This window comes from Lagopus leucura, unplaced genomic scaffold (assembly GCF_019238085.1).
Source record: "Lagopus leucura isolate 7727_CA_CO unplaced genomic scaffold, USGS_WTPT01 Super-Scaffold_100059, whole genome shotgun sequence".
Classification (NCBI taxonomy): domain Eukaryota; kingdom Metazoa; phylum Chordata; class Aves; order Galliformes; family Phasianidae; genus Lagopus; species Lagopus leucura.
In genome coordinates this window covers 507,954-521,634 of record NW_024962305.1, presented here as the reverse complement: position 1 = coordinate 521,634, position 13,681 = coordinate 507,954, and the positions used below count along the sequence as shown (strand labels likewise).

The 13,681-nt window shown below is 46.9% G+C and overlaps 1 protein-coding gene across 8 annotated transcripts in view; it reads left to right on the top strand.

Moving 5' to 3' along the window:
- The first annotated feature begins 959 nt into the window (after positions 1–959).
- TLK2 (tousled like kinase 2) overlaps positions 960–13,681 on the top strand; it is a 43,466-nt gene continuing 30,744 nt past the window's right edge. For 4 of the 8 annotated variants that reach the window (XM_042886533.1, XM_042886536.1, XM_042886535.1 and 1 more), the window contains exons 1-4: positions 2,354–2,369; positions 2,946–3,034; positions 4,771–4,836; positions 11,821–11,892. In XM_042886533.1, coding sequence (XP_042742467.1) covers positions 2,954–3,034; positions 4,771–4,836; positions 11,821–11,892 — 219 coding nt within the window. In that variant the 5' untranslated portion in view covers positions 2,354–2,369; positions 2,946–2,953. Of the gene's footprint in view, positions 1,010–2,351; positions 2,370–2,945; positions 3,035–4,770; positions 4,837–11,820; positions 11,893–13,681 lie in introns of those variants that run through there. The other 4 variants (XM_042886534.1, XM_042886532.1, XM_042886537.1 and 1 more) reach the window with 3 other exon arrangements.

Sequence of the window (13,681 nt, the reverse complement as noted above, 5' to 3'; positions counted from 1 at the left end):
GTCACCCCTAAGGAGGGACAAACGCCCCTAGGGCTGTCCTGACCCCCAGCCCCGCCCACCCCCCGCATTGAGCCTGCTGACCCCACAGCCGACCCTGACCCCCATAGGCCGCCGCCCCCCGCCCCGCCCCGCCCCTCCCCCCACCCCTCCGTACCTGCTGCCCCCCCCACCCCAGGCCCGGGCTGCGGCCCCTCCCTCTCCTTAAGCCCCGCCCCCGTCCCACTCGAGGCCACGCCCCCATCTGACCTGGCCCCCCCCCCCCCCCCCCTCCCGCGCGCCCCCCCCCACCCCCCCACCCCCCCCCCTCCGCCCTCTCGCCGCCGTGCAAATCTCGCGAGACGCCGCGCGCTTTCACCACTGTGTGTGCACCAATCGATCCGGGCCGGGCCGGGCCGAACGCCGCGGGAGGGGGAGGGGTGGGAGGGGGAGCACCGGCCCCGCACCTGCCCGCACCGCGCCGCCCCCGCCGAGCGAAGGGTCTCCGCCGCCACCCCCTCCACCCCCCCCACCGAACCCCCCCCCGCCACCTGCCCGGGCGCCGCACCCGCCAAGCCCTCCCTCGGGCCTTTGTCCTGCCGCGAGGCCTCGCCACCTCTGCCGGCCTTCGCGCGCCGCGCTCGGCCGAGGCTTCTACGCGAGGCCGGGGATCCGCGGCCTAGCTCCGTCCCCGCTCCGCCACCCGAACCGAGGTTCGCCCCCGCCTTCCACCCCCCCCTCCCCCCACTCCCCGTTCCGCCGCCGTTCCCTTCCCCTCCGCCCTTCTCCCCCGGGCACCAGCAGCGGCGGCTCACGAGAGGCCGCGGAGCCGCCCCTGGCCTCCCCCTCCCGCCCGTGCCTCTGCCGCCGCCGCAGCAGCAGGTTCCCTCCCTCCCTCTTCCTCCTCCTCCTCCTCCTCCTCCTCCTCCTCCTCCTGCCCCCGGCGGCGGGATCCGAGCGGTGCCCGGGGAGCGCCGGGCCCGGGCGGGAGGGGAGAGGAGCGGCGGGGCGGCGGCACGAGCAGCAGCGCCAGGTGAGAGAAGCCTGGGGAAGGAGGAGGAGGAGGAGGGAGGAGGAGGAGGAGGAAGAAGAGAGGGGGGGCGGTGGGGATCCCCCACCTTCCGTGGGCCGTGGGGGCGGAAGGGGCGGCGGGCGGCGACCACCGGGGGGAGGGAGGGCGGGGTGGCGGCGGAGCGCTGGCCGCTGCTGGCCGCGGCGGGGCCGGGCCGGGGTCAGGCGGAAGGGCCGCGGCCTGTGCGTGCCCCGAGGCGGCGGAGCGAGGCCTGGGCCGCCCGCGGGTGTTCGGATCGACGCGAGGCCCCGGTGGGGTGTTGGGGTGTATATGGGGAAGGGGGGTGGGGGGGGGAAGGGTAAGAACGGGGACGGCCCTGGGGGAGCGCGGTGAGGAGGTGAAGAGGTGGGCACGGCCTTTAGATCTCCGGCCTGGCAGCGAGGCGGTGACGGGAGGAGGCAGGCCGAGGCGGTGCAGCGGCTGGGCAGGCTGCTCGAACAACGCGTGCCCGTGTTTGGAGAGAGGGGCCGCGCGTCGCCCCTAAGAGCCGTCGGGAGGAGGGCAGGGAGGGGATGCCATCCGCTGCCACCAGGGGTGGGTGGGTCCGTGGAGGAGGGCTATCCCCAGACCCCTGCGGGCAGAGGGGCTCAGGGCTGGGGGCGGTTTGGTGCGACCCCTTCCCAGCCGGGCTGCCCCTTTCCCAGCCCGGCATCCCCGCTGTTCCTTCCCCATAAAGGAGAACAGAGCTCTTGAACACCTTTAGGGCTCGCCTGTCATTTTCCTCACTGCACAGATTTCCTGTTTTGAAAACTAGGCTGATAGCTTTGTTGGAGCAAATAGTAGAAATGGGGTTCTGTGGTGACTGCGTTTGGTTGTTGAGGCTCGTTGCCGGTTGGGGAGAGCGCTTGTGAATGATTGATTCACTCAGCCCTCTGTAACTTAGAGCTGCAGCATTTGGAGGAAACAGCAGGGACAAAATGGACAGTTAATAAAAGGAACAACTGTATGCTGCCTGATCTAGAGGGCACTTGCTGCCCTTCAGGAACTTTCCTCCTCACATGCGCTTCTTTATACAGCAAATCTTTATCTTCTGTCCCTTTTTTTTTTTCCCTTACCTTCGTCTGGGAAATGAAACTGGAGCAGACATTTCTGGAAATGATGGACTTGATTGGTGCATTTGGGAAGATGCGATTCGCAGTCAAAATGAAAATTGAAATTCATCCCTTTTTTTTTTCTTTTTTTTTCTTTTTTTTTTTTCCATAGTTCAGTATCTGCATTTTATGTTTTATGATCCTTCACCTCTTCACACAGCCGTGCTTGCTTGGTCGGTTGTTTCTGAACCTCTCAAGTGATGGCATCCATGGCATCAGATTGCTGAGAGGTACCCCGGCTACATCCAGTGTAGAGATGCAGCTGGGGGTATCCAGTACTTCGTAACAGAGAGATGTAAACATGCATTATTTTCCTCTGCCAATCCCTTTCCGTGCTTGGAAGAAGCAGAGCTGTTGTCAGTGAAATCTGGAGTTTTGGGAGACCTTCTGTTTTAGGGGTTGGCCAAAAATAAATTCTGGGATGAGGATCTTTGCTTTTTTCTCCCAGTCATGCAGGATGGATGGGAAGCTGTGAAGCCTTTAGTCATAACGCTCTGGTCCTGTGTTTTCCTTTTAATAAAGCATCCAGTGGGAGAATGTGACATAATTGGTTTCTTGGATTAAAAGATCTTGAAATGGCTGGTGCTACAGAGAGAAGATGAACCTCTCCATCAGGGTTGTGGTTTACGTACAGTGATATGGTGACAAAATCATGCTGTTATTGCATGGCAATCTCGTATTTCTCTTGCAAGAAAATGCTCTCTACATGGTTATGAAAACAGGCACTTTTGAGTCTTGTCAGTGGCACGGGATCTTAAATCTCTCCTTTCCTTGCATTGCATAATCTGAACACTATTCTCCCACAGCAGCAGAAATGATGGAAGAATTGCATAGCCTGGACCCACGAAGGCAGGAACTACTGGAGGCCAGGTTTACTGGAGTTGGTGTTGCTAAGGTGAGTACAGATACCTTCAGTGAAAGGCATGACACCCTGCACTGCTTTCTTTTCTTCCTCCCCCCTTGCTAATTTTGCTTTGCTAGCAGGATGCATTTGTATCCATAGCTCTGTTTTGACTGCTGATTTGTCTGAAGTATGTTGAAGAGGAATGAAAATGGGATCTCTATGAGCAGATGCAGTGTTACACGGAAGATTTGTGGTTCCAAATGAGTTCTCAGGAGTTGCTCCATCTTAAGGCAGCTTGCACTCCACTAAAAAAGGACAGCTTTGTCTTTGGGAATCTTACCTGTCTCTTCCTTTCTCCAAGTATGCATTTGGGAATTGGATTTGGCCCCTTGTTGGATACAGTTTCAAGTTGATTGTGTTTAATACAACATGTAACCGGGCTGAATATTTTCAGGAATTTGTACACACAGTTCTTTCTGGGTACAACGTGTTGAAATTGCCTACTTTCTTGGTTGCATGAAACACACCCAAAAGTACTAGAAGGTAAACTTTCCCCTATCAGTGATCCACAGCCTGCTGGTAAATCCCATCTTTGTCCTCACGTACAACTTCAGAACTACCCAGTAGCTGGTTTTCTTAGATGAGACACCTAACAACAACATTGTGTGGCTGCTGGACGTGCTAGCATTAAGTTATTAGCTCTCCAGATGTTGTTGGTAGTGCTAAATTGATTTCCTCTCTGAGCAATGAAATGGTGGCAGAACTCATTTTAAACTAGGTCAGTGATAAGGAGTTTATTTTTCACGAAGGTGCTGAGTTTTGAACGACAGAAAGGTGGAAGGTAAAACAGCATCTTTGCAGTGGAACTTTTGGAAGCTTCTTAGCACTGTTTTGGAAAGAAACTTTGTTGATCTGCATTAGAAAAAACTGATAGTAAATCAGAGCTTTAAATTGGTTTAGTTTGAGTGCATACTTTTTCTTTATGTACTTCAGCCAGAACTCAGGCAAGGTTAAGTCTTAGAAGAGAGCATGAAGAAGTAAAAGATCCAGTTTTGAAGCAGTGTAGTGAGGGTGATTAACACTGAAGTCATTAACGAGAAACTTTCAGTTACTGAAGTAGGAATGTGGGCTTTTTTGATCTTTTTCCCACTCTTAAGACTTCTGATCTCAGGGCTTTTACAAGTTTATGCTCTGTAATGTAGTTATGATCTTGAAAGATGTTTTATACAACGTTACAACTTCTAATGTACTTTCTCATCTGTTCTTGCTTCTTCCTCCCAGTGTAGGTAGAGTATAAATAAAGTCAAACAACTTTCCTAAGGCTTAAAATCATAGAGACTGCCTTTGTTTAAAAGAGTGCCAACATACTCAGTGCTCTTGAAAAACGTTAGGAACTGCTCCTTTTAAAGGAATAACCTTTAAAGGATATAGGAAAGCAAGGCTAAATTATTTTCTGTGTGTCTAGTCTGGAAGCAGTATGCACCCTTACTTTGTTCAGGTGAATATTAACAAATCATTCTGTTACTAAAACAAATCTGAGTGATAAGTCCTCATTTCTTGGAGAGCACGCTTTAAGCAAAGCTCTTCGCTGGGTGTTTTGCCCTGTTACTGTGCAGTGTTACCTCGTGTTGGTCAGTAAACTGTTAAAGTGCATTACACAATATATATTGATATACTTGCTAATTTGCAATAGATCAGCCAACCGTTGATATGAATTAGCATGACTCTACTATGTTGCAGCAAGTCTTGGTTGCAATATTAATCTCAGATACTACATTCCCTCCCAGGTTGGTGCTTCAAATTCCCTCCCTACCCCCCCAAGTCTCCGTCCGTCATGCTCCGCACTGGCATTGGTAGGTCACTGTCTTCAAGGGAATGTGTTGGGAAAGCTGTGATACAATTTGTGTGATTCAACTGAGATTTGTAGCCCTCTCCAATTAAATGTTGAAGGAAAGCTACCTAGAGTAAATTAGTGCCATCTAGTGGGACTGGGACTGGCGCATCCTCCTGGGATAGAGGTATTCTGTTGCTGTTTATTGCATAAAAGGAAGAAATGTCCTCTTAGATGCTCTCCTATTGGGTAAATGCAGCAGGCAGTTGCAGCTCTGAGCTTCCTGCCTTCCATTGCCTTGTTGTGCTGCTCAGTGTGCTCAGTTACGTTTCTTTAATGTTGAAAAGTACAGGGTATGTTTTGAGCCTGCATAAAACTGATGTGCTAGTTGGCATCTTTCATGGAACAGCAGCTTTAAAGACTATTTTTCCTTCTTGTTTGCAATCAAAGAAATATCTGCATGCAATTCTAAGTAAAACGATTAAGAATAAGTTTTTGGTCTAGAAACTAGGAAAAAAAAATGCTCCTAGCCATCAGGGTCACAGGATTCTGTGAGTGCCTTCCAGTAACAGTAGTAGAGCACAGAAATCCTAAACTGTTCTGGAAGCAGCTGTGGGCTGTCACCTCCCATGGTGGCTGAAGGCACAACCCAATGGCTGAGGTCGTTTGCAGTCCTAAATGCCACAGAATTCTGTTGCAAGACCGTGATGAATTTTCTTAGTAGTTGGAGAATATACTTCTCTAGAAGCTTGGAGTTAACACATGGAATTTATGAGCAAGGGATGTTTCTAGGCAACTGTGATAGTCCTTGTGGTGCATCCAGGTCACCAGATATCTAAAGCATCGCCAGCTTTCTGAAGCTCTCTATTCCTGCCATATGGTGAAGTGCCATTCTCCCCCAGATTCGCAGAGCAAGTCCTTGAATTAACATGTGACTGTCTGACATCTGCAAGTATTCTTGTTTATCTGGCTCTAGTTTGTGTTTATGTACATAGGGGAAATTCGAGCATGTTCACTTGAGATATTATTCTGGCTAGTCATCTTGGGCATCTTCCTTGGGTCAGGAGGTATAGAAGGCAAAAGAGTTTGTTTCTGGAGATGGCATCCTTTGGTTTTGTCTGTTAAGGTACCAGATGGGTTAGCTCACAAGGATGGGTGTCATTTTCAGAGGCTTCTGCTGGATGAGGGTTGGAATAGGTAGTTTTGATGGGTGAATTCGTGTGCATAGTTTGCTTCAGGCTTAGCCAGGCCGGATCATGTCTGCATTGTGGGTGTTTGCTGCAAGTCGATAGTTAAATGGTCTTTAAACTGAACTGTGTGCAGCACTTTGCTGTAACAAACACAGAAAGGCTCAGTATTTCTAGAGGGTGACTGGCTCTGTTTTTGTGTAAGACAAGCATTGGTCTTGGTGGCAGCTACTGCTCCCTTTCCTCTCTCTTTGAGGTATCACAAAGAGGAAAATGAAAATAACCTGAAGAGTGTCACTGACGTTGCAGAACATCTGCCTCCAAAAAGAGAACAGCTCATAAAAAAGAACAGCTTTTTTTTTTTTTTTGTGGCTTGTTTTTATCCTTTCTCTGATGCTGCAGGATAGAAAGTCTCAATCAGTTCAATAACTAGCAGTTGTGTAGTCTGCTTAGCAATGTTTTTAGCAACACAAGTTACCAAGCTGAGAATTAACACACGAGCGGAATTGTTTTCTTTGGAGGGAAGCTGAGCTGCACACTGGTAGTCCCTGACAGGTGTCACATGCCACCAGAGGAACTAATTAATAAGAGTTTTGAACCTTTGATATAAATTTATCAGCTACTGCAGAAAGTGCCAGGAGTTGGTGCCAGATAGCTGAAAACTGTTTGGATGTTTCTTTGGGCAGTGTTCTTTATTTCTAATGCGTTGTCTAGCTGCTAGAGTTCAGAAACAGTTATCAGATCTCAGTTCTGCTCCTGCCCCTGAATTGAGGTTCGGGTTGAGTTGTGTGATGTTTCTGTCCAACGTGCTGTCAGTAAAATAATCATCTTTTTTTCTAAGAGAACTCTTGAGGCATAATGGGGCTCAAGCAAATCCTGTTACAAATTTGTTTACCTATCATATGCAAGGCAGGGTAGCTGTGCACGGCCGATGGTAGCTTAACTTCTCATGGCAAAAAGAAAAACCTGTGGCATATAGGTGATGTGGGGACTTCGTTATTGGCCATAATGTTGGTTAACATTGAGCTTTTCTAGAAGCATCTCTAAATTCTCGCACTTTAGAGATTCTCAAAATGAGATGAAAATGTTTCCTAAACCTGGCCCATGAATTAGAGTGACTGGAAAAGCATTTCTCTTTGGTGTAAGCCTGTGGAGTCAGCAGTAACTTGTAGTGGGACAAAGGACTGACTTTTTCCCTTTGAAATCTCTTGATTTGCTGCAGAATTCAGAATAATTTGGGCTGCATTGGCCTGAGGTAGTGAAGCAGATCTCCGCCACTGAGTTAGCAAGAGAGTTTTGCAACGCGCGTAACTCCACATGTGAGACTCCAGCTAGGCAGCTTGGATTCCTGGAGCTCTCTTCCAGTATGAGGAGTTGCAGAACACAAAATGGAGGCTGCCCAACGGAAGAGGCGCAGACGAGCCTGGAGCATCGTGTCTGGGAGCTTGGAGAGGCTGGGGAGTCATGCGAGGCAGTGTGTAGGCTTGAACAGGAGGTAGGTAAGGGAGGCCTGAGTCAGACTAACTGTGTTACAGGAGATGCAATGGGATCTATTATCAGGCTGAGTTGTTCCTATTGAAACTTCAGCCACTGTGCCTCGTTTGTGGCATTCCCAGGGCTCTTGCAAAGGGAGAAATGACTAACTGAGTAGCTTGTGTAAGTGGACAGGTTTTCAATTCTCGCCTTTGAGTGGGAGTCTTGAAAGGGCCTGCTGCTCCTGCATCCAGTTCTCAACATGGAGGTTTTATTGTGCACAGGTAGGCCACTTAGAGCAGTTGAAAGGTGAATCACAAGGGAAAAGAGCATGCCAGCTTATCTCAGAAAAATTCCTCACTGAGGAGGAAGTGCGTGCTGTTCTTTTGCTTGTCATTTGGGTACACAGCATAAGAACTGTTAGCTTCTTTCAGATGACCCACGTATTTCAAATGTTTGCTGAGCCCCATCGCCATTCCCCTTGATGGGGTATGGTGGGTGAGTGGGCTAAAAGTGAGAGCAGAGCAGTGCACTGTTATCCCAAAGCAGACTGCTTGAAAAGCCTGATGCCACTGCAGGTGATTCGAGAAACAAAACTCATAAGGCCTTCCAGTGTGAACTTGTGCAAGTTTACTCTCTCCTGCTGCTTTCTGAGCTTTATTCTGGTGTTAATATTCTTTGCCATTGCTTACTTACTTTTTCCCAAAATTCAGGTTCATTCCTTTAATTCTTTTTGTGTCATGACCACTTAAAATGGAACGCTAAATTAAGTACTGAACATTTATCCAGTGTCAGATGCTGAGTTAAATATAAACAGCCAGGAATGATAAAACATAAATTTGAAGATTTTTTTAGTGTGCACACGCGCTCCCTCACTGTTAACTAAAGGGCAGACACTCAGATGTATAGTTTCTCATATCCATTGCCTAAACCTGTTGCTTTAAGTAGTTGATAACATGAGGTTGTGTGTGAAAGTAGGTATGTAGCTGGAGGATCATGAAAACTGTCTTCTTCCTCTTGCATAAGTATGAGAGAAGAGCAGTAGCAGTGAGTGCTCCTTAAACATCCCAGGTACTGCATCTTCATTGCTGCAAGTGCAACACATCCTAACGAGCACTCTGTGTTTTTGTAGTCTGAATACCTCAGAACAAGTGGTTTTTTTGCTAAGTTTGACGTGAACAAGATGCTTTAGCTTCTTGCCCGTAAGACAGGCCTGATGCTTTGCTGTAAAAGAAATAGAAGCTGTAGGCCTACTTGAAGGCAGTCAAGGGAAGCAAAAACTCATTCGGTGGAATTAGGTCAAAAATTGTCTGCAAAGGATTTTGCATTTGTTCACAAAATCAGTAAACATGACAGTGAACTTGCAGATACTTACAAACAGCTCTCAAACTTTGCTTTCCTGATTCTGTAATAAAGTACTCAGTTCCTTTTCACTATTTGTGTTCCTTTGTTGAATTCAATTTTATGATGCTGTCAGTGTAGTTTCTAGGGGATGTTCTACAGTAATGGGAGAACCTGTGATCAGAATGGAATTGCTCTTCTGTTGATGGCAAAAAAGTGTTTCATTCCAAGTCCTCTAGACCAGTAGGTTGCACATGTGAAATAGTACAGATAGCTGTCCTCTGGAGGGGGAAAACCATCAGGGATTTTGTATTAGGCATTTCTGGAGGCTGCTTGCATTCCAGATCTTAATATTTCATTGCGAGGGTGGATGGTGATAGGACAAGAGGGAATGGTTTTAAAGTGAGGCTGGGGAGGTTTGGGTTGGATGTTAGGAAGTTTTTCCCCCAGAGGGTGGTGAGGCACTGGCACAGGTTGCCCAAGGAGGCTGTGGATGCCCCATCCCTGCAGGCATTCAAGGCCAGGCTGGATGTGGCTCTGGGCAGCCTGGGCTGCTGGTTGGTGACCTGCACACAGCAGGGGGTTGGAACCAGATGAGCACTGTGGTCCTTTTCAACCCAGGCCATTCTGTGATTCTATGATTGCATGAGTTTCAACCTGGATTTCTGAAAAATCTTGGGATTGTTTCTCACTACGGATGCCTTCATCAGCTTATTATTACAGGTTAGAGTGCAGTGCAGCCCGGCCCCATGGAGAACATCCGTTCAACCGCAGTGTTCCTGAAAAGCTCAAATGTGGCATTTTGGGAGCAGCTGTTGTTGTCTTTTGCTATCCATGTGCAAAATGGAGGCAAGGAAATTGAAGCAAATGTGAGAACAACTTTCACTTTCATCTTCATGATGTCACAGCCCCAACCTGTCCATCTGAGACCAGCGAGTGCTAATAGGCTGAGATGCTTGTGTTCTAATCAAGCTTTCATGCTCGCATGGAAGGTTGACGTTTCAGCCATGCTGCTCAGGTTTGATTTCATGAGAGAAAGTGAAGTGTTGTAGAGGGACAGCATTTGTGTAGTTTGTAAACAATGTTTTTACATGGGTGAGAAGGTTAGCTTTCTGTCACATTTGCCATAAGATGTTACTTATTATCACTGAGAGCACAGATGTGCTTAAGGTTAGTGTTGGTACTTCTGTTAAGTCCTGTTGGCCAAGAAGTAAATGGCCAGGACAGTCAAGAGTTCTAACAGTAAGATCCATGCCCCATAACAGTGGGAAGGATTGGGGATGGGTCAGTGTGGAAAGCTTGGTTGTTAGTATAGGGCACAATGAAACGTTAAGCTTTGTATCAGTGAGGACACAAGGTGAAATGTTCTTTGTGCTAATTGCAAAGTCTTCAGCTAATGGGACAATGAGTTGAAGGGAGTAGGTTCCTGTGCAGCCTAATGTACAGGTCTTCTTTTAGCAGGAGGTTAGGCTAGATGATCTCCAGGGGCCCCCATCCAACCCCCTTAAAGAATATCATCTGCCGTGCTCCTAAGTAATTCGATTCTGAACAAGATTCCTGAACATGGAGCTTCTTGAGTTGTTCAAGTGTAGGTTGCTTGGGTTTGTTTTTTTCATTTCTATTTTTCGTTTTTTCCTCGGAGCAACTAAGCATGTCCTTTAAGGAGAAACAGATTCGCTAGTGAACATTCACAGTGTCACACAGAAAGTAAACAGAACTGTTGCCTTGTGTGGATGCCTGCTTGGAAAAGGGATTCGTAATAGCTAGGTTGTGTCACAAGCTTCATTGTATGGAGGTTGTCTTTCTTATAAGTGGGGAAGGGAGAATTGCTACCCTCAAAAGTAATCTATTGTGGGATCCTTCTGTGGTGCTCAGGCTTCTGCACTAACCCTCCCCTAAGTCTTCTGTTCAAGCATGTAATGAGAAGCGGCTTTGCCTTGAGGAAGGGTTGGTTGGTGGGAAGTGCTTACTGCAAAAACAAGAATGCCAAAATAGAATGAATCTTTGGGAAAAGATGCTCCCAAGTTATTAATGGAGAGATGGCTTTATCGTGTCATTCTTCCTGTTAATGCGTTCCATCAGTAATTGTGGATTTTGTTTTTATATCTTTGTCAAATTTGTCTACATTTCTTGAGTTCGGGCTGTGGGAGGACACTTTTGTGTCAGAGCAATAGGCTAAAACAGTGACTTTGCATGATTCACTTCTCTTTCTTTCTTAAAAACAATTTTGATAGCGATTTTTTAGAAAATAACTTTCCAAAATGCTTGGATACCTAAAGCTGTAGGTGTGTATCCACCTGCAGAGCCTGCAGAGATGCAGTCAGACTCCTGTAGGTATCTGGATACTGTTTTGATAAAGCTATTCCAGCCTCTTGGGTTTGTGCATCAGCTTGCTGGGAGCGACTGCTCTTCTGGCAGTTCAGCTGTGGGCCCATAAAATAGCCTGGTGAGAGGGATTGTCGTGTGGGTGACAGTTTTACTGCTGTTAACACAACTTGTTCACTTTCTTAGTGGAAAAAAATATACATTAAAAAAAAATTAAAGAAAAATCGGTGGTGCTGCCAGCATCTGATACCAGCAATGTATGCCTTGCCTCTAAAGTTGTAGCCAAGGCCAAGCAGATGCTCGCCTAAAGATCTGTGCTTTGAACTAATGCTGCTCAACAGATCAGTTTTGTTTCTCAAGCCAGTTAGCTGTCTTAGACCTTTTGAATGCTGCCTTGACTGCTTTGTGACTGTGGTTAAATAGGAATTAAACTGATGCAGAAATAGACATAATTGCAAAAGCCAAATCAGAATACAGAGAAAAAGCTGCCTGGCTTCAGTCTTGTTCCTCATGACTTGTGCAGTTTTTAGTGCACTACCATGTGTATAGATATTTGACCCATGTTGCTGCTGTATCCATGTGGCTTAGTGCAGCATAGTTTGCCCAGAGATGCAATGTGTGATAGAGTGTATCTGCCTTGTAGGGAAACTTTCTAACTATATTTGCTTGTTTTCCACTAGGGTCCATTAAATAGCGAGTCTTCCAACCAGAGCTTATGCAGCGTGGGTTCTCTCAGTGATAAAGAACTGGAGGTAAGCAGGCACAAACCCAAACAGTCATCCAGTTTGAGTTGAACACGATTGGATTGAAAGTGTAGAAGGAATTTTATGGGAACAAGCACAGCCTTCGGACCACGCTGTGAAACAACCCTTCTTGAAGCTTCCCACTGCAACACATTTTACCCAACCTCCCCAAAAAAAACACAACATTCATAAAACTCAGCTTATGAAATTGTTTTCAGCTGCATTGTGATTTGTTTGTGGGTTTTGGATAAAGTTTTGGCCAAACAAAAAGCCAGAGAGCATTAACGGAAAAGTTTGCCTTACCTATCAAAAATGTGGATTTGCAAAAGTCTCTACAGAGCTGAGTGTTCTCATGAACCACTCTGTAGAATTGTGGGGAGGTGAAAATTGATCCTTTGTCCCCATTTAAACTCACTGCTTTAGTGTCAGCTGTTTCTAAACACTTGCTAAAGCAGCAGTAAAATGAACTGCAGAGTTAATTTTTTTTGTTTTAAAATCACACATTCAAATAACAGTGTCTCAAATTAAAGGCCATTTTCTTATGGCTTTAAAGAGCTTTCCACCCAATTACCAGGTAAGTTGTGGGCCATATTCCCTTCTATTATGTGGCATTACTGATGTGAGGTGTCTGGTGAAGCTAAGTCATTCAAGAACAAAGTATCTGCAAGTACAGCTGAGAGTGAAAGATTGAGCATTATGTCTTATTTTACTTGATTTTTGATCAGCCTGTGTGGAGTGATTTAAATTGACCAAGCTTACATAATCAAATCTTCCATTCCTGGCTTTTCAGTCTATAAAAGATAATGTTGTGTGTAATTTTGGTTATATAAATGTACTTGAGTGGAAAAACAACTGAAACTGACTCTCATTAATATGCCTAGAATTCCACGGAGGCTGTAATGTGGGGCTGGTGTTGTTACAGTCACTCCAGCATGAGTTGCTTTTCGCTCAGCACTGAGGAGGCTTTTTCATTCACTGGTACACATGCTGGAGCTGGTGCAGCAACTCTCTGGATTGTTACAGAGGTTTTTTTAGCCTCTCAATTTTAAAAAGTGCTTTGCAGTCGCAGTGGTCACCTCAGTCTTAACAACCCTTCCATCATCTTACCAAGATAACATGACAGCGATGGCCTGGTTGGTGATGTGGGACCAAAGGTGTCCAGCATCTGCTGGGGACGCAGCCAGGTTTGGGTTCTGGCTGTGTCAGCTTTATCCTTTTCATCCTATTAAAGGAGGTAGATTGATTTCAGTGCTTACTGTGAGCAAGTCTTTTGGCAGAGGTCTTAAACAGGGTACTTTGGACTTTGGTTTCCAAAGAGCACGAAGCTTAGGTTTACCACAAACTTTCTGCCCATGCCTTTCCCTCCCCCAGTGTTGTTTTGCACGCTGTGGTTTTCCTCTTGCCCCTGGGCTGCAGCTTTGCAGTGACTGAAGCGATTGCAAAGTCTATAGCTTGGAAATCATTTGGGACTCTTTAGGATGGGTAAGAGATTCTTTTGCTAATGACACGGTGATGGAAATGACAAGGCATCTCTCTTTCCAGCAGCCTCGATGAGCTGTTTCCAGTGCTGTGTTTCCTCATGATCTCAGCAGGGTTGGCCACATATGTGACTCTGGTGACACAGTGCACCATGCCAGTGTCCCTTTTGCTCTCACCTTAATGAGAACAGATGCAAAACAAACCGAATCCAGATGAAGTGCTGCATCTGTGGCAGCTTTCTCCTGGCTGCCATCTCAGGGAACTCTGCCTTTGTTTGTGCAAGGTTGCAGATGTGCACCAATGGATGGCACAGTTCTGA